This window comes from Geotrypetes seraphini, chromosome 7 (assembly GCF_902459505.1).
Source record: "Geotrypetes seraphini chromosome 7, aGeoSer1.1, whole genome shotgun sequence".
Lineage (NCBI taxonomy): Eukaryota > Metazoa > Chordata > Amphibia > Gymnophiona > Dermophiidae > Geotrypetes > Geotrypetes seraphini.
In genome coordinates this window covers 27,460,565-27,483,622 of record NC_047090.1, presented here as the reverse complement: position 1 = coordinate 27,483,622, position 23,058 = coordinate 27,460,565, and the positions used below count along the sequence as shown (strand labels likewise).

Here is a 23,058-nt window from a genome sequence, read left to right as displayed (position 1 = left end):
AAGTTGCAGAGTATGTTGTTACCACTGGCTGCTTCTAATTTAGTGGTGGCTGGAGATTTTAATGCTGTAATGGATCCATTATTGGATAAAAAACCAGGTAAAAGTATAAAATCTTTAGGTTTAGATAATTTGGCTCAATCATGTGATTTGAAGGATATATGGCGTATTCTTCATTTTAATGATCAGGAATTTTCATTTTGTTCACAGGTTCATAAATCATTTTCAAGAATAGATTATATTTTTATTTCATCACATAAGGTGCAACAAGTGATTAAGGCTTCCATAGATCCTATTATTATTTCGGATCATGTGGGAGTATGGATAGAATTACAATTAGATCAATTAGAGAAAAGAAGACCTCTTTGGAGATTTGATAATGCATTGCTTGTGGATGACAAATTTTTGGAAAATTTTAAAACACAAATTAGTGATTTCTTCCAAATAAATTTAGTGGAGGATACATCTATTGAAAATGTATGGGACGCATTTAAAGTGACTATGAGAGGTCATATTATATCTTATTCGGCTTTTGTTAGGAAACAGATTAAAATGCAGTATATAGAGTTAGAAAAAGAAATTAAAATATTAGAAACTAAATTGGTAAGTAAATGGGAACATGAGGTATTGCAAGCTCTTTTGAAAGCAAAAGGTAAATATAATGAATTAGCTTCAAAAATGATAAGAAGAAATTTGTTTTCCAAGCAGACAATGTATTATGGAAATTCTAATAAGGCGGGAAGATTATTAGCGAATTATCTTAAAGAAAAAAAAGAAGAACTAATATTAATGGGATAAAAGATGATAATGGTATAATAACAAATCAAACGGATATAATTTTAAAACAATTTCTAAAATTTTATAAGGACCTGTATTCTTCCGAGCCTTATTTGGAGAGGCAAAAAGATGGTAAAAATTTTTTAGATTTAATTAATGGACCTAAGGTTCCTGATCCTATAAAACGGAGTTTAGATGAACCTATATCATTAAAAGAATTAAAAACAGCATTGAGATCTCTTAGAGTTGGATCCGCTCCAGGTGGTGATGGTTATACAGTAGAATTTTATAAAACATTTCAAAATGTCCTTTCCCCATATTTACTAAATTTATATCAGACACAACTTATAAAAGGTGATATTAAAGGTACTATGGCTGAATCAGTAGTAATTGTTTTGCCTAAGCCAAATAAAGATCCTACTTTGGTTTCAAACTACAGGCCTATATCTTTAATAAATGTGGATAATAAACTTTTGGCGAAAATTTTGGCTTTGAGATTAGCCAAAGCTCTCCCACATATTATAGACACGCATCAGACTGGTTTTGTTGCTAAAAGGCATTCCTCTAATAACTCTAGATTATTGTTTCATATGTTAAATTTATAAAAAAAAATGGATGAACCGGCTTTTAGTTTCATTGGATGCAGAAAAAGCATTTGATAGGGTAGAATGGAATTTTATGTATCAAGCTTTAGAATGGTTTGGTATAGTTTCTGGATTTATACAAATGGTAAAAACATTGTATAGCTTCCCGATTGCAAGATTAAATATTAATAATAGGTTATCTGAAGGTTTTAAATTGCAAAGGGGAGTTAGACAAGGTTGTCCTTTATCTCCTTTGTTATTTGATGTTGTATTAGAACCCTTATTGTTAGCAATACAGCAAGCAAGAGGGATACAGGGTATTCCATATTCTGATATGGAATATAAAATTTCGGCATATGCGGATGATATTTTACTTTATTTGAGAAATCCAGAGTCTACCTTATATTGTCTATTAGAATTAATTGATATGTTTGGTAAATTTTCAGGTTATAAAATTAACTGGAGTAAGTCGGAAATTATACCTTTAAATGTTCATTGTGTAAAAGGACTATTTGACGATTTTCCGTTCACATGGAAGGAAGAAGGATTTAAATATCTTGGCATTCAAGTTAAAAATACAATTATAGATACCGTAAAAGAAAATGAAAAATTTGTATTAAAAAGAGTTACGGAGTTGTGTGAGCAATGGAACCCTTTACATATTTCTTGGTGGGGGAGAGTTCAAACTATTAAAATGATGATGTTGCCTGTAGTTTGTTACCAAATGAGTATGATACCTATTTATTTTCAGGGGTCCTTTTATAAAAAGCTTAATAGCATTTTAACAAAATTTCTTTGGCTTGGTAAAATACCTAGAATAGCTTTAGTAACTTTGCAAAAATCAATTAAGGAGGGAGGGGTAAATTTTCCAAATTTTTATAGGTACCATCAAGCCTATATTTTACGTCAGGGTATGTATTGGATCCTCCCAGAACTTATAGATAATGCACCGGATTGGTTGTATTTGGAATGGCGCCTTATGTTTCCCCTAAATTTAGTTAATCTTCCAAGTATCAACATGCCTAGAAGATACAGAGAAAATAAGATATTAATGGATACTTGGAAAACGTTGAGGTTTATTAGTAAATTAACACCTATCCCAATAAACAAGTCAACTAATCAGTCTTTATGGATAAACTCCAAGATCAAAATTGGCGGAGCTCAAATCCTTTGGAAGAACTGGATTATTGCAGGCATTCGGTCTCTAAATGATGTTATTTCAGAAGGTAAACTGCTGGAATTTTCACAATTGCAACATAGATTTGGTCTTAGTAAAACACAAAGTTTTAAATGGTTGCAATTGAAGCAGGACATTCAGGTTGGGTTCCCTGAATGGAAAACATTGAATAATCAATATAGTTTAGAGTTCTTATGTTTCCAAGCAGACTTCCTAGGGCATCAAGCCGCATTGTGGTATAAATTAATATCTGGATATTTGAATAAAAAACCAAAAAATGGTCTAAGAGACATTTGGAGCATTGAGATTAAGCATCAAATTACTGCATCTCAATGGCCACTAATTTGGTCTTGGAGAATGAGATGTACAGTGTCAGCATCTATGAGACAAACTTGGTTCTTTTTATTACATAGAGCTTTTTGGACCCCTACACGTTTGCAAAAATTAGATAGTTCTAAGTCCAATAAATGCTGGCACTGTAATCTGGAACCTGGGACATTGGATCATTTACTGTATCATTGTCCTTACATTAAAAGTTTTTGGAATGCAATTTGGCCACAAATTAATAAATTGATGGAAAATCATGTAGCAATATCATATGATACAGTGTTATTTGGAATGATGATGAGAAAAAAAAGTCAAATTTCACCAGAAAATAACAAGCTTTTATTAGTCATGACGGGTTGCCATTCAGCATATAACCAATAACTGGAAGAATCATAGTAACCTTAATTATACATTTTGGTGGAATACAATTTGTCATATATTCAAAATGGAAATAGCAATAGCAATACAAAGAGGGACATATCCTAAATTTATAAAAATATGGGGGCCATTGACAAAATATTGTAGTGAATGAATAGTAGGATTTCTCTTCTTCTTTTCTTCTTTTTGTTGTCTTCTTTATGGCACATATGGAGGGGGGGTAGTGAAAATAATTTTACATAACATGTTATAATATGGTATACAATATGTATAAGGTGATTGGAAAGTACTTGAAGGGTGGGGGGTGGGGGAGGGGATAAAAATATGTTTAGAATATTATGTAATAGATATAAAAGTGATATTGTGTATTCATTAGTTGTAATTCAATATTTTGTATACTTCATGTAAAATATGAAAATGAATAAAGAATTAATAAAAAAAAAAATTAATGTGTGCATAATATTACATTACTTACTAATGTTTTGATTTACAGAACCAGAACTAATGGATAAAATCAACAAGAATGAGCTATCTAGAGCCATCTTCTTGCTGCAGAAGGCTGCCTTGATATTTAATCGTAATATGATCAAACCTTCTCCACATCAACTTCTTACGGTGACTTGAATTTTTATTTTGGTTTGTCTTTATAATTTCAGAATTGATTTCCTCAGATATCTATTTTAAATTTTAAATTTGTTCTAGTTTTTATCTACATAAATATATATTGTGCTACACTCATCCACAAATCCACTGTGGTTATTCTTGCCAATGTGCATCACTTTGCATATGTCCACATTAAATTTCATCTGCCACTTGGATGTCCAGTCTTCCAATTTCCTAAGGTCCGCCTGCAATTTTTCACAATCCGCATGCGTTTTAACAACTTTGAACAGATTAGTGTCATCTGCAAATGTAATCACCTCACTTGTTGTTCCAATTTCCAGATCATTTATAAATAAGTTAAATAGCACCAGTCCCAGTACAGAGCCCTGCGGCACTCTACTGTTTACCCTCCTCCATTGAGAAAAATGACCATTTAACCCTCTCTTTAACCCTACCCTCTCTTTCTATCCGATAATCAATTCCTAATCCACAACTAAATTTTACTACCTATCCCATGACTCTTTAATTTTCTCAGGAGCCTCTCGTGAGGAACTTTATCAAAAGCTTTCTGAAAATCTAGATACGCTATACTAATCAAGGACGTCTAGCAATGCCTAACTTTGGAATCCGTATGCAACTGATACCTAGTGATGCTTAAGCATGCCTAGGCGCCACTAGGAGGAATTCTATAAAGGATGCCTAGCATTTGACTGGCAACTGCAATGTAGGCACCACTAGGCACTGTTTATAGAATCCAGGCTTTACCGCACAGAAATGCAGATTTGCTAATAAGAGAAGAAATGCCCATTCTCTACTCCCAGACAGGCTACCTCTGGATAAAACTATACATTATTTTTAGCACAAGGTTTATGTGAGCAGATTGCAAAATTGTTTAAAGCTACTATAAGAGGTAATATTATTTCATATTCTGCATATATTAAAAAAACAACTTCTAATTTGGAAAAATAAATTAAACATTTGGAATCTAAATTAGTTGGTAAATGGGAACAAGACACTGCAGGCTCTTTTAAAATCAAAGGGTAAATATAATGAGTTATCTTCAAAATTAATAAGGAAAGATTTATTTTCCCAGCAAACCTTGTATTATGGAAATTCAAATAAGGCGGGAGGATTACTGGCAAACTATCTTAAAGCAAAGAAAAGAAGAACAAAAATTATAGCAATAAAGGATGAAAAAGGAAATACACATACTCAAATCGGAAATATTTTAAGTCAATTTTTAAATTTTTATAAAGATTTGTATTCTTCCGAGTCTTATGCTGATAAAAAACAAGATGGTTTGGAATTTTTAAAACTTATTGATGGTCCGAAAATTCCTGAACACATTAAAAAAAGTTTAGAAGAGCCTATATCATTAAAATAATTAGAAACAGCATTGAAGTCTCTTAGAGTTTGTCACACCTACCCAGCTCCTGTTCACGGCAGCGAGCTGGAACACGGTGATTGTCTCTGTTCACACGTGTACCCTTTTAACCAGGGTACCCTTCAGGCTTTCTTAGGCGTCTGCCTAAGATACAATATCAGGTTCCCTGACATTACCAAAAGAAAACAGGCAAGGGAAAAGAAATTCACACACCTCCAAAATCCAGGATAGCAGAATAATCAAATTGAGTTTATTCCTGTGATTCTGGATTGTTCTGTACAATTGTTCTTAGCGTCCTGCAACAATTCTCACATAGGTTTGAAAGAAATATAAACTTTGGGTTAAGTTAACCACTCTGGCTTTGTGCATACCAGTTTGACTCTAAAGTCCAAAAAAAAATAAGAGATGCAAAATAAACTTTTCAGGCTGGACTCTAAATCTTTTGTAACATAGTCCTCTTCACCAGCCAATTATGTGACAAGGATGGCTCTAGCCACAATTCTTTCTCCAGGTCAAATAAAGCTTATACAAAAGCAGAAAGAATAAAAAACCAAACAGGTCAAAAGAACACAGTTAACTTTGCAGCCCTGCCACGGAGTGACTGCAGAAAAGGAACTCTCCTTAAAGAAGCTCCCCTGTGTTGGCCGTTTCAGAGAAACGTTATCTCCCTTAATTACTCCCCAGCTGAGCTGAGAGGGAACAAACAAATGTTCCGTGCTGCAGTGGAATTTCACAGTTCAATTATCAGTGCTTTTGAAGATAGCTTTTCTATTTTCCCCCAGCGTTTGGCATGCAAACACTTTCATTCAAACCATTAAGCAGAACTTACAACAAAAAAAACTGGTGAGAAAAAAACCCAAGAAGTCATTCATTTCCCACCTTTGTTCAGGCTGTGTCCATTGCCTCTAAGCGTTCCCTAGGCATAGGAGATACACCAATATCCATTGGTTCACAGCTGGGCAACTGTCTCTCTGTTCCAGCCTCAAGCACTCCTGAGACGTCCACCATGTCCCAGTCTTGGTTCAGCTCATTAGCATTCAGTTGAGGAGGAGGGTGTTCTTCACCGAGCTCACCCTGAAGCCTTCTTGGCTCCTCCTCCTGACTCTCTCTCAGCTGCTCTGTTTTAACCCCCTCTAATTCGCCCCTCCCTGCTCTGAAGAGGGGGAAAGGAGAGAAATCTCTCTGCAGCTGTGTCTGTCTCAGTGACAGCTTCCTGTGTAGAGCCTGGCCTTCTGGGAGCTGTAGTTTCTTAGCTCCTGGGTTAGTCCCAGTGAAGTCAGCGCTTATAACATCAGCAGGGCCAACCTGATCTGCTCTCCTGCAACGGGGTTTCCTGCTCTTCTTCCCTAATTCTGTGTCAAAGCTAGGAAGAGAGCTAGATTTGTCACAAGTTGGATCCGCTCCAGGTGGGGATGGTTTTACAGTGGAATATTATGAATCATTTCAAACTTCTCTATTACCCCAATTATTAAATTTATATCAGTCTCAACTAAGTAAAGGTTGCATTACCGGTACTATGGTAGAATCCTTGACTATTGTTTTGCCAAAGCCAAATAAAGATCCCACTTTGGTTTCAGATTACAGGCCTATTTCTTTAATTAATGTGGATGGAAAACTATTAGCTAAAGCATTGGCAATACGGTTGGCTAAAGCTCTCCCTTATATCATTGATATGCATCAAACTGGATTTGTTGCGAACAGACATTCTTCTAGTAATACCAGACTGGCTTTTCACACATTATATTTAACAAAAGGCATGAATGATCCGGCTTTTTCTGTATCTTTAGATGCAGAGAAAGCTTTTGATAGAGTGGAATGGACATTCATGTATCAAGCAATGGATTGGTTTGGTATAGGTTCGGGATTTATACAAATGATTCAAACTTTGTATAGCTCCCCTATGGCAAGATTATATATTAATAATAATTTATCAGAACGTTTTAATCTGCATAGGGGAGTTAGGCAAGGATGTCCATTAATTCCTTTGCTCTTTGATATTGTTTTAGAACCCTTATTATTAGCTATTCAACAAGCAAAGGGGATGCAGGGTATTCCTCGTAAAGAATTGGAATTTAAGGTCTCTGCATATGCAGATGATATATTACTTCATTTGAGAAATCCAAGAATAACCATTCCATGTTTGTTAGAATTGATAGAAAAATTTGGTAAATTTTTAGGATATAAAATAAATTGGAGTAAATCTGAAATTCTTCCACTTAATGTACATTGTACAAAGAGTTTGTTTGATACATTCTCATTTGTATGGAAGGAAGATGGTTTAAAATATTAAGGTATTTGGATTAAAAACACACTAGATGACACTGTGAAAGAAAATGAAATTTTTTTTATTAAAAATGGTAACAGAAATGTGTGAGCAATGGAATCCTTTGCATTTGTCTTGGTGGGGGAGAATTCAAACTGTTAAAAAGATGATATTGCCTATAGTTTGTTATCAAATGGGTATGATTCCAGTTTTTTTTCAGGAGTCTTTTTATAAAAAATTAAATTCTATTCTGACAAAATTTATTTGGCTAGGTAAAACTCTTAGAATCGCTCTAGTATCCTTATAAAACCCAATTAAGGAGGGTGGGGTAAATTTTCCAAACTTATATAGGTACCATCAAGCCTATATTTTATGCCAAGGTATGTATTGGGTCCTCCATGAGCTCATCGTAAACACCCCAGATTGGTTATATTTGGAATGGCGGCTCAAGTTTCCTCTACATCTTTGTCATGTTCTTAGTATCAAGATGCCTAGACTATATAAAGATAATAGAATTTTAATGGACACATGGAAAACCTTAAGATTTGTCAGCAATTTAACAACTATTCCTATTAGTAAATCAACAAATCAAACCATATGGCTAAACCCCAAGATTCAAATTGGCGGATTTAAGATCGTCTGGAAGGATTGGATAATTGCAGGAATTTGAACTTTAAATGATGTTATTTTAAATGGTAAACTGCTTGATTTTTCACAGTTGCAACATAAATATGGTTTTAATAAATCACAAAGTTTTAGGTGGTTGTAACTGAAGCAGGCTATTCAGGTAGAGTTCCCTGAATGGAAAAATCTTAATACGCAATATAGTCTGGAATTTTTATGCTTTCAGGCAGACTTTCTGGGACACCAGGCCGCACAGTAGTATAAAATTATAAGTGAATCTGTTAAAAAGAAGCCCAAAAATGGTCTTAGGGATATTTGGAGCATTGAGATTAAGCGTCAGATTTCAGCATCTCTTTTTTTTTTATAATTCTTTATTCATTTTTACATATTACAACAAGTGTAACATAGAAACACAGTTGAACTTATACAACAGCACTTGATTAACTTTCATGTACCACATAAATATAATGAATAAAAAACCCCTCCCAACCCTTTTAATACCTAAATTATATAAAATTCAGTATACTAAAATTATTCCTAATTACATCCCTTAATACCAGATCTGAGATCCCTCCCCTCCCAACCTTCCCCTTACATAATGCCAACCTTAATACTCCAAACATATTCATATATTATTTATACATTATACGATTTTCTAAAATATTACCCACCCACACCCATCCCATCATTACAATTATTTTATCTTTGGGAAAATGTTCATTACTCATTACAGAAATCTGTTAATAGTCCCCACACCTCCTGAAATTTACCAAAATATCCTCTCTGTGTTGCTAATGTTCTTTCCATTTTATAGATATGACTAACGGAATTCCACCAGAAGCTGTAATTTAATCTGCTATGATCTTTCCAATTGAATGTAATCTGTTGAATGGCAACTCCAGTCAAAATAAATAAAAGCTTATTTCAGCATCTCAATGGCCACAAATTTGGTCTTGGAGGATGAGATGTACAATATCTGCATCTATGAGACAAACTTGGTTTTTTCTTCTACATAGAGCATTTTGGACCCCAGTTAGACTACAAAAGTTAAATAGTTCAAAGTCTAATAGATGTTGGCATTGTAATCTTGAAGTAGGGACTTTAGATCATCTTTTGTTTTATTGTCCCTTTATCTTAGCCTTTTGGAACTCAATTTGGGATCAAGTAAATTGTTTATTGGAAAAGCATGTGGCATTATCTTATGATACAGTAATATTTGGTATGTCTATGAGGAAAAAGAGCCAAATATCATCATATAATAATAAACTTTTATTGATAATGACAGGACTCGCCATTCAGCATATCACAAGTAATTGGAAAAATTACAGTAGACTCAATTATAATTTCTGGTGGAACTCATTATGTCACATCTATAAAATGGAAAGAAAAATAGCTATACAATAAGGGAATTATAATAATTTTATTAAAATTTGGGAGCCATTAACTTCTTATTGTAATGAGTAGATACCATTTTCTAATGAAATATACACCGTCTAATGTTAGGAAAGTGGAGGTTTATATATTAGTATTCATATTGGGAAAATAATAGAGGGAATGAGGGGAGGGTGGTAATTTTATGTTTTATAAGATAAAATAGAAAGATTGTCAAGTGATATGTTTAATTTTATTGCCATAATGTATGTACACTTGATGTAAGATTGAAAATGAACAAAGATTAAAAAAAAAAGAAAACCCACCTTTTTGATATAGCCTTCAATCCTTAACCCTACTCCTCTGTCCACCATCCCAGCCAGCTGATTAACAATTCCCCTTTGACATCCTGTTTGTCTGTCTTGGCTGTTTAGATTGTAAGCTCTTTCAAGCAATGGCTGTTTTCCTTCTTTATGACGCTGTACAGTGCTGCGTATGTCTGGTAGCGCTATAGAAATAATTAATAGTAGTAGTAGTAATGAAGGCTCTCGACAAAGTATTCAAAGGCAAGGAAATAACTCTCCAAACAAAGATCAGACTTGTCCATGCACTCATTTTTTCAGTGGTCAATTAAGAATGCGAATGCTGGGCACTACGGAAACAAAGCAGAAAAAAGATTGACTCATTTGAGCTTTGGTGCTGGAGAAAAATTTTATGCGTACCATGGATCACCTGAAGAACTAAAAAATTGATTCTGGAAGAGATCAAACTGGCTATGTCATATGAAGACCAAATGATGAAGTTACGACTATCTTATTTTGGTCACACTGTCAGAAGAGAAGGATATCATGTTTGGGAAGATCAAAGGAACCAGGTGAAGAGTGCAACCTGCAACCAGATGGCTGGACACATTGAAAATAACCATAGGGATGACGCTAGAGGACCTTACTGGACTAGTACAAAACTGATTTTTTTATAGATCTGTAATTCATCAAGTCATTGGGGCTTGAACACGAATCGATGGCACCTAACTAACTATGTCATCTACAGACCTCTGGCACAAATGGAGAAATTGAACAAAAATCTGCTTGAAGTTCTTTCCTTTCAACTAACTTGATTGGAATATACTTGGAAGAGTATTTATTCCATTTCTGGTCTGACAGTATAGAATAAGCTACTGATGACTCTGAGGAGGCAGAATAATCTGACAAACTTTAAAAGATTATTAACACAGCATTTGCTGTTACAGGCAAACTTTGGATCATGATCACATAGCTTTTGGGACTATTGATTGACCTTTCTTTTTGATGCTTCCTTGTGGTTTGATGTTGTAATGATTGCATTTTATTATGCCTGTTAATCTGTACTCTGCCTTCAATAAAGGCAGATTATAAATGTGAATAACTGAAATGCAATGAAGATATCCATAAAATGGGAATGAAAGGGGAGGCATCTGTGATCATATCGAAAAAAATGGACAGCTAAGGTCGAGCCAGCATGGGTTCTGCAAGGGTAGGTCGTGCCTCACAAATTTGTTATACTTCTTTGAGAGGGTAAATAGCCAGGTGGACAAAGGTGAACCCATAGACATAATTTACCTAGACTTTCAGAAAGCCTTCGATAAGGTACCACATGAGCGATTGCTCAGGAAACTATGGAATCATGGGGTGCGAGGGGAGGTCCACCGATGGATTAAAAACTGGCTGTCGGAGAGGAAGCAGAGGGTTGGTGTAAAGGGCCACTACTCGGACTGGCAAGGGGTCACGAGCGGGGTTCCTCAAGGGTCGGTGCTGGGACCGCTCCTGTTTAACATATTCATCGACGACCTGGAGGCGGGAACAAAATGTGAGGTCATCAAATTCGCTGATGATACCAAACTATTCAGCAGGGTTGAAACCACGGTAGATTGCGAGGATCTCCAAAGGGACCTTACGACACTGGAAGAATGGGCAAAAAAGTGGCAAATGAGCTTCAACGTGGGGAAGTGCAAGGTCATGCATGTAGGGAGAAGGAACCCGATGTTCACTTACAAAATGGGGGGAACAATGCTAGGGGTCAGTAAGCTGGAAAGAGACCTGGGAGTGATGGTAGACACGACATTGAAGGCGTCGGCACAGTGCGCCACAGCCTCGAGGAAAGCAAACCAAATGTTAGGTATCATTAAGAAGGGTATCTCGACCAGAACGAAGGAAGTCATCCTGCCACTGTACCGGGCTATGGTGCGCCCCCATCTGGAATACTGTGTACAGTACTGGTCACCGTACCTCAAAAAGGACATGGCAATGCTTGAGGGAGTCCAGAGAAGAGCAACTAAACTGATTAAGGGTATGGAAAACCTTACATACACTGACAGACTGAAAAGGCTGGGGCTGTTCTCCCTGGAGAAGCGGAGACTCAGAGGAGACATGATAGAGACCTTCAAGATCCTGAGGGGCATCGAAAAGGTTGACAAGGACAGATTTTTCAATTTGAAAGAAACCACAAAAACAAGGGGCCACTCAATGAAATTGAAGGGGGACAGGTTTAGAACAAACGCAAGGAAATTTTTTTTCACACAGAGGGTGGTGGACACATGGAACACCCTTCCGGAAGCCGTGATAGGAAATAGCACAGTACAGGGTTTCAAGGAAGACCTGGATAGGTTCCTGGAGGACAAAGGGATTGAGGGGTACAGATAAGAGCAGTGGAAGGTTTAGAGATAAATGTAGAGGTAGGTATAAAATTAGTCAGGGACTGCTGCTCAGGAAATATGCCTGATGGGCCGCCGCGTGAGCGGACCGCTGGGCGGGATGGACCTCTGGTCTGCCCTGGCGGAGGCGACTACTTATGTTCTTATGTTCTTATGTACTGTTACTAGAAGATTTCAACTTGTCTGATGTGGATTGGAATGTCCCATCTGCAAAATTAAAAAGAAACAGAGAAATCCAGCAGATTGATGTGAAAATGGAGTTCTCTTGTTGACCAAAGACTCTGAGTCTGAAGGGATTGAGATGCGCTTCCCAGCCCTTTGTTGGAGGCATCTGTGGTAATGGTGAGAAGAAGAGGTGAAGGCTGGAAAGGCATCTTGTTTAAGGGCCAGAGAGTGAATACACTAAGATAAGGAAACTTTGACTTTGTCTGAAAAAGGAATCAAAGTGGCCAGAGATTGAAAATGCCGATTTCAATTTAGCTTGAGATGCCATTTCAGAGGACGCATGTGTAGTCTGGCATGTGGCACTAGAGGAAGGGATACAGCCATGTGACCTAAGAAGGTGCAACACTCCACATGCCGGAAGAGCGGAAGAATGTTGCATCCAATTCGCCAGAGGAATAATTGCCTGATGACGTTCTTCTGGTAGATAAGCCCTTGTAGTGACAGTGTCAAGCCGTGCGCCTATATACCATGAGGTAACACACAGGCTGCAGGTTGGATTTGTTGGAATTGATTAGAAAGCCCAGTGCTTGGAGGGAGAGCACTGTGGCTTGAATGGTAAGCAACAGCTGCTCCTTGGAGTGAGCTACCAGGAGCCAGTTGACCAGACAAGGAACATACCACGTGATGTGTTTCCCTGAGGTCAGCTGCTTCCACTGCCAAACACTTTGTGAACACACATGGGGCTGATGATAGGCTGAAAGGCAGAACTTTGTATTGGCAATATTTGTGAGACACAGGAATCTGTGTTTGTTTGTTTGTTTTTGTCAGGAGGCAAGGAGAAGGGGAAAACTGTGACCGGCTTTAGTCAGTTACAAAAAAACTTACAGGCTACGGGGATGGAGCTCCAGAGGCAAGTAGAAAAAAAAACCCCATACTGCAAATAGGGGAGAGTTCCACCAGGCCGTACAGGCAGTGGTGTACCTAGGGTATGTGGCACCCAGGGCCCATCATTTTTTGACCCCCCCCATCTATATGAAAAATATGATTTTTAGTAACAATCCACATATCGCACAACAAGAGTGTACCTAGGAAAAGGCAGCATCTTAAACACTGCAGTGAGCACTAGAACACCAACACATACATTGTAAAACTAAACAAGCCAGATCCCGCACAGTCAATTGATCCTGTAGTCAATGCCAACTGAAAACTATGTTCTTTTCATACACACAGAACAGAGATACACCCTCGCCCAATATGGAATAATCACAAACTAAAAATAGAAATATGTAGACAAAAGTTAAACTGCACCGCCAAGAAACCAGACCCTGGATACAATGCAACACCACAAAAACAGTAACACATGTCCTCTAATACAGTGCAAAATATAAAGACAGTAGATATAAATTTGAAAAAACTGATACATAACAATCACCACTTTACAAATTAACAAATAAAAATAAAACAAATAATGAGAAATAAAAAAAATACCATTTTATTGGACTAATCCCCATAAGCTCGGTCCCCATCCCTGCAAACCACCTGATTCCATCCACACAAGCCTTGAATTGTTTATATTAAAGTATAAAAAGAAACAATATTCTGTACAATTGTCAATTTATAAATCAGCGTCTTCTCCCCACTCTCTCTTCCCCATTTCCCTTCAGCATCCTCAGCCCACTCTCTCGCCACTTTCCTTCAGCGCACGCACATAAAAACAAGCAAGTAATTTTATATCATTTTCATTCTATTCATTCATAGAAATTAAAGTCTAAATAATGCCAGTCACATAACAAAACATGATTTTACAGAAATAATTCCCTGCACAGTCAACCTGCAAGAATTACTAGATGTCTTTCAGCAGCTCCCCTCCCTCCCTCCCCCTTACCTTTGTGGTCAAGTCAAAATGATCTACCAACAATAAAATTTTAAAAACACAAAGCATGCTGTACGCAGAGAAAATGTTAATTATCATTTATATTCCGCGGGTTTTCAAAGAGGTCAAGGCAGATGACTTTATGCAATGTCACCTCAGTAACAACTATACAAAATAGACAAATATTCCCCCTTCCTTTTTACTAAACTGCGATAGCGGTTTTTAGCACAGGGAGCTGCGCTGAATGCCCCACGCTGCTCTCGACACTCATAGGCTCCCTGTGCTAAAAAACGCTATTGCGGTTTAGTAAAAGGGGGCCATAGTGCAAAATATAGACAGCATATATAAATTCTCAAAACGGACACATTTTGATCACTAAATTGAAAATAAAATCATTTTTCCTACCTTTGTTTGGTAATTTCATGAGTCTCTGGTTGCACTTTATTCTTCTGACTGTGCATCCAATCTTTCTTCCCTTCTTTCAGCCTCCTGTATGCTTCCTCTCCTCCTGACCTCATTCCCTCCCCAAACTTTTTCTTTGTTTCACCCTGCTCCTTTCTTTATTTTTCTCTCTCTCCATACCCCATTTCTTTCTGTATGTCTGGTTTTCTCTCTCTCTCCGTGCCCCATTTCTTTCTTTGTTTCACCCTGCCCCCTTCTTTCTTTTTCTCTCTCCCTACCCCCTTTCGTTCTGTATGTCTGTCTTTCTCTCTCTCTCCGCGCCCCATTTTTCTTAGTTTCACCCTGCCCCCTTTCTTTCTTTCTGACTCCCTGTCCCCCCTTTCTTTTCTGCCCTCCCCTATGCCACCACCATTGGGAAAATGCTGCCACCGCCACTGGGGAATAGGCTGCCACTCCCGCCATCGGAAACAGGCCGGCGCCGAGTTCGCCCTGCTTCTCTTAACCGCGGGGCCGACCAACTCTCGCCACCTGACGTCAATTCTAACATCGGAGAGGTTGTTCTGTGCCAGCCAGGCAGCAATTGGCTGGCCCAGAACGTCCTCTCCGACGTCAGAATTGACGCGGGTGGCATGAGTTGGTCGGCCCCACAGGGAAAAGCAGGGAGAATTCGGCGCCGGCCTTTTCCCGATGGCGGCGGTGGCACTCAAGTGGCTAAAGAGACGCAGTTTGCCGGCCTAGGAAGAACACTTGAGGGTGGCCAGCTGTGCACCCCCTTGGGGCGTAAACCCGGGGCGGACCTCCCCCCCACCCAACCCTACTCCCACCTTGATATGCCACTGTCTGTACCTCACTCCTTCCCTATGACAAAAAATTCTCCTTTCTTCTATTCCCCGTGTACACAACCATCTCTTTCTCTCTCTTCCTCTCTCCCAAGTCCATGCCTTCTGTGTCCAAAAATGCATTCCCTCCCCCACCTCAGCATCTCTTTCCCTCCCTTCCTCTTTCCCAAGTCCATGCCTTCTGTGTCCAAAAACGCATTTCCTCCACCACCTCAGCATCTCTTTCCCTCCCTTCCTCTCTCCCAAGTCCATGCCTTCTGTGTCCAAAAACACATTCCCTCCCCCACCTCAGCATCTATTTCCTTCCCTTCCTCTCTCCCAAGTTCATGCCTTGTGTCCAAAACGCACTCCCTCCCCCCTTTTGTGTTCTGCGTTTGCCTCCCAGCCCATCTTAGCAACGTTCTCAGCAAAATGTAGCTCGAGCCGTGAGGCTTGTCTTCTATTCCTGCCTGTCCTGCCACACATACATAGCCGACCGGAAGTCTTCCCTGACGTCAGCGCTTTGCCTAAGCCCTCCCTCCAACGTCAGCGCTGACATCGGGGAAGTCTTCCAATCAGCTATATGTGAGCGGCAGGGCAGGTAGGAACAGAAGACGAGCCTCGCGGCTCGAGTTATATTTAACCTTGCGGGTCCCCCGTCGTCCCCGTTCAGCTTTCTCTCCTGTGCACCCCCTTGGGGTGTGTACCTGGGGCGGATCTCTCCCCCCCCCACCCCACCCCGACCCCCCCTAGGTCCAGGCCAGTCCAGGGACTTCAACAAGTGAGGCTGCATTACCCTGCTTGTCTTCAGAGAACAGGTCTATTGTGCATCGTCTCTTATACTTCAAAGTTAGGGCCTCTTTCACACAGCCATGGTTGCACTGCTGCTTGGGTAAGTGCACTGAAGCCCATTCAATTCTTATGGGCTTCAGTGCATTTGGGAATGGGAATGGGGACTTGTATACTGCCTTTTTGTGGCTTCGGCATTTCAAAGCTGACATTCAAAGCGGTGGGCAATGGCGGATTAAGAGACTTGCCCAGGGTCACAAGGAGCAGCACCGAGATTTGATCTCACAACCTCCGAGTGCAGAAGCAGCAGCTCTACCACTGGGCCACATCATTTAGGGTCCCTTATACAAAGCCGTGGTAGCGATGCTGCTGCAATAAATGGACCAAAGCTCATAGGAGTTGAATGGGCTTTGGTACATTTACTGCGACAGCATTGCTATCGCGGCTTTGTAAAAGAGGCCCTTTTTTTTGCCAAAAAGTGTTTCCATGAAAAAGCAAGTAGATGCTGTGGTGCAAAAGGGTTATTACACATTGTGGAAGCTGCCTACCATAAAATCATACTTTGAGTTTCCAGCCTTTAAATTTTTAGTTCAGTTGTTACTTCTAAGTCTTCTCGACTATTGTAACAGTGTCTATTTGACATGTACCAAGAAAGAGATGACTAGGCTTAGACTGATTCAAAATACGGGAGTCAAATTAATTTATTGACTAAAGAAATATGATCATGTGACTCCTTTCTACCTTGAGTTGCATTGGCTTCCAGTGGATGCGAGTGTTTTGTTTAAGCTGGGTTGTTTTTGTTACAGAGTTGCATATGGTATTGCTCCAAACTATACGACCGATAGATTTCTCATAGTATTCCATAAACATAGGAGATAATCACATACATTGTTTAATTTTCTGTCTGCTCAAGGTTGTAAGACCAAGAAATCCTTGGAACATACACTAGCATTTCAGGCTGCTTTCTATGACAGGGAATTTAGCCACTGTTGCACAGTGCTTGTTCTTACAAGCACTTCAGAACTCAATTGAAAACTCATCTTTTTTCAAAATATTTAGCAAATTATTGTAATGAATAGATACCATTTTTCTATTATAAGTACATGTAAATGTGGGAGAGGGAGGGAGGGATTTTAGAATTTTATTAGATGTTTAGATTAATAAAAAAATTGTATAGGAAATATGTGATTACATAGGTTATGGTAGGGAAGGGAGGGGGTAAATTTTATGATTTAATATTAAACATGATAGAGATTCAAGTGATGTATTCAATTTCAACTGTCATTTATTGAAACATTTGTTGTAAGATGTAAAAATAAATAAATAATTAAAAAGAAAATATTTAGCAAACTAATTTAAATCATCCTTAGGTTATGTTAGTTTTAATCTTTTGTTCAACGCTTTGAACTTACAGTTATGTGGTTTATAATATGATGTTATGTTATGTGCTATGCCAACTTATCTTTTTTTAAAAAACTTTATTAAATTTCCAAACTACAATTGTGCAAACATGTAACATCTATGAATAACATTAAAGGAAAGGCACATTGAACTTTTCCAAGTATGCTGTGCTTTGTCTTAGGAAGCATTTTTGCTGATACAGAAGGCAGAAGCTGAAGAAACTACAATATCTGTCAAACGAATAGAGTCTACAAGCAAAAGGAAAAGTAGTGTCCCACCTCCTCCTATATTAATTTCCAGAACACATTCTTCTATGACATTTAAACCAGCTCCATTTGTTTCCGATGTGAAGGTAACATGTAGATTTATATTCTTTACTAATTTTTCTACAATATGTCTTCCTGGAAAACTGGTATAGCAAGAGTAGTCACTATTATGTCCATCAGTTCTAATTGTGTGTGCATCCATAAGAACATAAGAACATAAGCAATGCCTCTGCTAGGTCAGACCTGAGGTCCATCTTGCCCAGCAGTCCGCTCACGCGGCGGCCCAACAGGTCCAGGACCTGAGCAGTAATCCTCTATTTATACCCTTCTATTCCCTTTTCCAGCAGAAAAATGTCCAATCCTCTCTTAAATCCCAGTACTGTATTCTGCCCTATAACGTCCTCTGGAAGCGCATTCCAAGTGTCCACCACATGTTGGGTAAAGAAGAACTTCCTGGCATTTGTATTGAATCTGTCCCCTTTCAACTTTTCCGAATGGCCTCTTGTTCTTTTATTTTTTGAAAGTTTGAAGAATCTATCCCTCTCTACTCTCTCTATGCCCCTCATGATCTTATAAGTCTCTATCATATCCCCTCTAAGTCTCCTCTTCTCCAGGGAAAAGAGACCCAGTTTCTCCAATCTCTCAGCGTATGAAAGGTTTTCCATCCCTTTTATCAGACGTGTCGCTCTTCTCTGAACTCTCTCGAGTAACGCCATATCCTTCTTAAGGTATGGCGACCAAAACTGGACACAGTATTCCAGGTGTGGGCGCACCATCGCCCGATACAGCGGCAGGATAACTTCTTTCGTCCTGGCTGTAATACCCTTCTTGATTATACCTAGCATTCTATTCGCTCTCTTAGCGGCCGCTGCGCACTGTGCAGTCGGCTTCATTGACCTGTCCACCATTACCCCCAAGTCCCTCTCTTGGGTACTCTCATTCAATGACATCCCTCCCATCGTATAGTTGTACCTCGGGTTTCTGCTTCCCACATGCAATACTTTACATATCTCAACGTTGAACTTCATTTGCCATTTTGTCGCCCATTCTCCTAGTTTGTTCAAGTCCCTTTGCAATTCCTCACAGTCCTCTTTAGTCCGAGCTTCCCTAAATAGTTTGGTGTCATCTGCAAATTTTATTATCTCACACTTCGTCCCTGTTTCTAGATCATTTATGAATATATTAAATAACAGCGGCCCGAGCACCGAGCCCTGCGGAACACCACTCGTGACCCTCCTCCAATCAGAGTAGTGTCCCTTCAACCCTACCCTTTGTTTCCTACCTGCCAACCAGTTTCTGATCCATCTATGTACGTCTCCGTCCACCCCATGGTTCTTCAGTTTCCGGAGTAATCGTTCATGGGGCACCTTGTCAAAGGCTTTTTGGAAATCAAGGTATATGATGTCTATGGGGTCACCTCTGTCCATCTGTTTGTTAATTCCTTCAAAGAAGTGTAGTAAGTTGGTTAGGCACGATCTCCCCCTGCAGAAACCATGTTGGCTGGTTATAAGAAGTTTGTTTCTTTCCAAGTGATCATCGATGCTTTCTTTTATCAGTGCTTCCGCCATTTTTCCGGGAACCGAGGTCAGACTTAGTGGTCTGTAGTTTCCCGGGTCACCTCTTGATCCCTTTTTAAAGATGGGCGTGATGTTGGCCGTCTTCCAATCCTCCGGGATCACGCCTGTTTTCAGGGATAGATTGCATATTTGCTGCAGTAGTTCTGCTATCTCCTCCTTTAGTTCCTTCAGAACCCTTGGATGGATTCCGTCCAGACCTGGAGATTTGTCTATTTTTAGTTTATCTATCTGCCTGCGCATATCTTCAAGGCTCACTTCCATGAATGTTAATTTTTCTGCTTGATTTCCATTGAAGAATTGCTCAGGTTCCGGTATGTTGGTTGTGTCTTCGTTTGTAAATACAGACGAAAAGAACATGTTCAGTCTTTCCGCGACTTCTTTCTCCTCCTTCACTACTCCCTTCCTGACTCCATCATTCAGCGGTCCCACCTCCTCCCTAGCTGGCTGTTTCCCTTTAACATATCTGAAGAACGGTTTGAAATTACGAGTCTCCCTGGCTAACTTCTCTTCATACTCTCTTTTAGCTTTTCGAACCACACGGTGACATTCTTTTTGATACTTCCTGTGCTCTATCCAGTTTCCTTCAGTTTTGTCCTTTTTCCATCTCCTGAATGAATTTTTCTTATTACTTATCGCTTCCTTCACTATTTTAGTCATCCATATCGGGTCCTTTATTCGACTTTTTTTGCTCCCCTTTCTGAATCTGGGGATGTAAAGATTTTGCGCCTCGCTCACCATGTCCTTGAAAAAAGACCAGGCCTGTTCTACCATCCTCCATTTCTTGGAAGTGTTCCTAAGTTTATTCCTTACCATTTTCCTCATTGCTTCATAGTTTCCTTTTCTGAAGTTGAAAGTTGTCGCCATGGTTCTCTTTCCTGTTGGTATTCCTGCTTCAACCTTGAACTTGATCATGTTATGGTCACTGTTTCCCAATGGTCCCACTACTTCCACTTCCTTTGCTGGTCCCATTAACCCATTTAGGATTAGATCCAAAGTGGCATTTCCTCTCGTCGGTTCTCTAACAAGCTGCTCCATGAAGCAATCTTGTGTAGCCTCCAGGAATTCTGTTTCCCTAGCGCATTTTGAGTTTCCAAGACTCCAGTCTATCCCGGGGTAGTTGAAATCTCCCATAATAACTGTGCAACCGTTTTTGCATTCTTGTTTCATCTTGGCTTCCATTTCCTTATCGATATCTCCGGTTTGCCCGGGTGGGCGATAGTATAGGCCCATTTTTATTTCAGGTCCCTTTCTTCCTGGTATTTTAACCCATAGCGATTCCAGCTTGTTGGTCGTCTCCGCTGTGTCTATTCTTGTCGATTGTATGGTTTCTTTTATGTATAGGGCTATTCCACCTCCTTTCTGTCCTGACCTGTCCTGGCGATAGAGCTTAAATCCCGGCAGTGCTGTATCCCATTTGCTTTCCTTATTCCACCATGTTTCAGAGATTCCAATGATGTCTAAGACTTCTGCATTGGCCACGGCTTCTAATTCCCCCATTTTGTTTCCTAGGCTCCTTGCATTAGTATATATGCAGTTTAGATCCTGGCATTTAAGTGTCTTCATTTCCTTTCCCTGTGTTTCGGTCTTTAGTGTCTTCTCTTTTGGTACACTCCTTCCAACCACTTCTTCTGGGTTAGTCGACTCCTGTAATTTGTCCTTTGTTTCTTCCGAGCCTTGCATTCCCTTAGTATCATCACATGATACCTTCTTCCGAATCATCGACGCTAGGTCGACTGTCGGCTTTCCCCTTCCTCTTAGTTTAAAGCCTGTTCTATTCCTCTCTTGACGTTGTTTGATAGAAGTCTTGTTCCCGCCGTGCTCAGGTGCAGTCCATCTCTCCTGTAGAGCTTGCTCTTGCCCCAGAACGTTGTCCAGTTCCTCACGAAGTGGAATCCTTCTTCCTCACACCATTTCCTCATCCACGCATTTATTGATTGTAGTTCCTCCTGCCTTTTCACATCTGCCCTCGGTACCGGTAGGATCTCTGACAACGCTATCTTCTGGGTCCTCATCTTCAGCTTCATTCCCAAGATCTTGAACTGTTCTATCAGCGTGCTCCTTCTGTAGTCTCTCCTGCTGACATCATTCGTCCCGATGTGGATCATCACTGCAGTCTCTTCCGTCTCCGCTCCTTCCAGGATCTTCCTAATTTTGTCCACGATGTCGTTGGTTCTTGTTCCTGGGAGGCAGGTCACCAGTCGATTCTCTCTCCCTCCTGCTATGTGGCTGTCCACATGCCTTAGGATCGAATCTCCCACTAGGATTGCTGACTTTCCCTTCTTCAATTTTCTCTTCGGTCTCAGGTCAATGTCCCCAGTGTGCTTCGCTCTTTCTTCTTCTGGGCATCGATTAGCCAATTTCTCTCCCTCTTGTGGTGTTCCTCTGTGGGTGTCTTCTTTGGTGTCATCTGCTTCTTGTTCTCCCTTCCGTGTTGGTGTTGGTATATCTTCATCTTTCAATCTGAAGTTTATCCTCTTCCACCCTCCTCCTGTATGCCTCCTCAATGAAATTCTCGAGTTCTCTGACTTCCTCTTCGATGTGTCTCTCACTCATGAAGTCTTCAGCTGTCTTGACTGGGTCCTCCATGGTGTAGAGTTCTTCTAGCTCCTGTATCTTGTCCTCTAGTCGCTTGACTTCCTTCTTCAAGCTTTTCAGCTCCTGGCACCGACCGCATACAAATGACTGTCTCCCCGAGGGGAGGTAGTCATACATATGACAGTCCGTGCAGAACACTGGAAAGCTCATCTTCTGGTTCCCCTCTGCTTCCATTGTCGTTCCTGCTTAAAGATAACAGTTAAGATTACGTGTTTCTTCTATGCCTGCTTCCTGCCTTCTTCCTGTGTGTGCAGCCTTTGCTATACCTTACCTTACTTATGCTTATGTGTTTGTTCCTCCTGTGCCTGCTTCCCTCAGTACCTGCTTCCTGTCTTCTTGTGTGTGCTGCCTATTCTTCTTATGTGTGCTGCCAATGTAATACCTTCTTCTTTTGTGTGCTGCCTTCTTCCTGTGTGTTCTGCCTTTACTCTACCTTCTTCTTGTGTGTGCTACCTGTGTTCTACCTTTGTCTTGTGTGCTGCCTTTGCTCTAGCTTTCTTACTGTTGCTTGTTTGTATTTGTTCCTTCTGCGCCCGCTTCTTCCTTACCTTTCAGTCCTTTCTTGATGTTCTTGGTGTAGTAACTTGGCCCTTCTTGAGGCCCTTCGCAAAGGCGCTCTCGCTAAGGCGAGCGCCTTTGCCGCGCGCCTTCGCCAGGCGCCGTTGGCTCCTCCCCTTTCAAGGGGGAGTCCGGCGCAGCCTCTGACGCGGTGGGGGTGGGCGGAGCGAACTCTCGCCGCTTCCCCGAGCCTTCTGGTTTCTGTCTCGCCGCTTCCCCTGCTGTGTTCGGCCCGACGCTGCTCCTCTCTTCGGCCGGAACACAGAGAACCCTGGCGCTGGTCTTCTCCTCTCCTCTGCTCTCCTCTGCCGCGTGGATCTTTGTCAAGCTTTCAACATTAACCCCCTCTTCTACGAAACCGTGCTAGCAGTTTTTAGCGCAGAGAGAGCACAGAGAGCTGCGCTGAATGGCCCGCGCTGCTCCCGACGTTCATCGAGTTC

At 40.1% G+C, this 23,058-nt stretch overlaps 1 protein-coding gene across 5 annotated transcripts in view; it reads left to right on the top strand.

Moving 5' to 3' along the window:
- Positions 1 to 23,058, top strand: part of CFAP54 (cilia and flagella associated protein 54) — a 440,387-nt gene that overhangs the window by 121,758 nt on the left and 295,571 nt on the right. For all 5 annotated transcript variants that reach the window (XM_033951153.1, XM_033951154.1, XM_033951152.1 and 2 more), the window contains exons 20-21: positions 3,734 to 3,855; positions 17,804 to 17,974. In XM_033951153.1, coding sequence (XP_033807044.1) covers positions 3,734 to 3,855; positions 17,804 to 17,974 — 293 coding nt within the window. The remainder of the gene's footprint in view (positions 1 to 3,733; positions 3,856 to 17,803; positions 17,975 to 23,058) is intronic.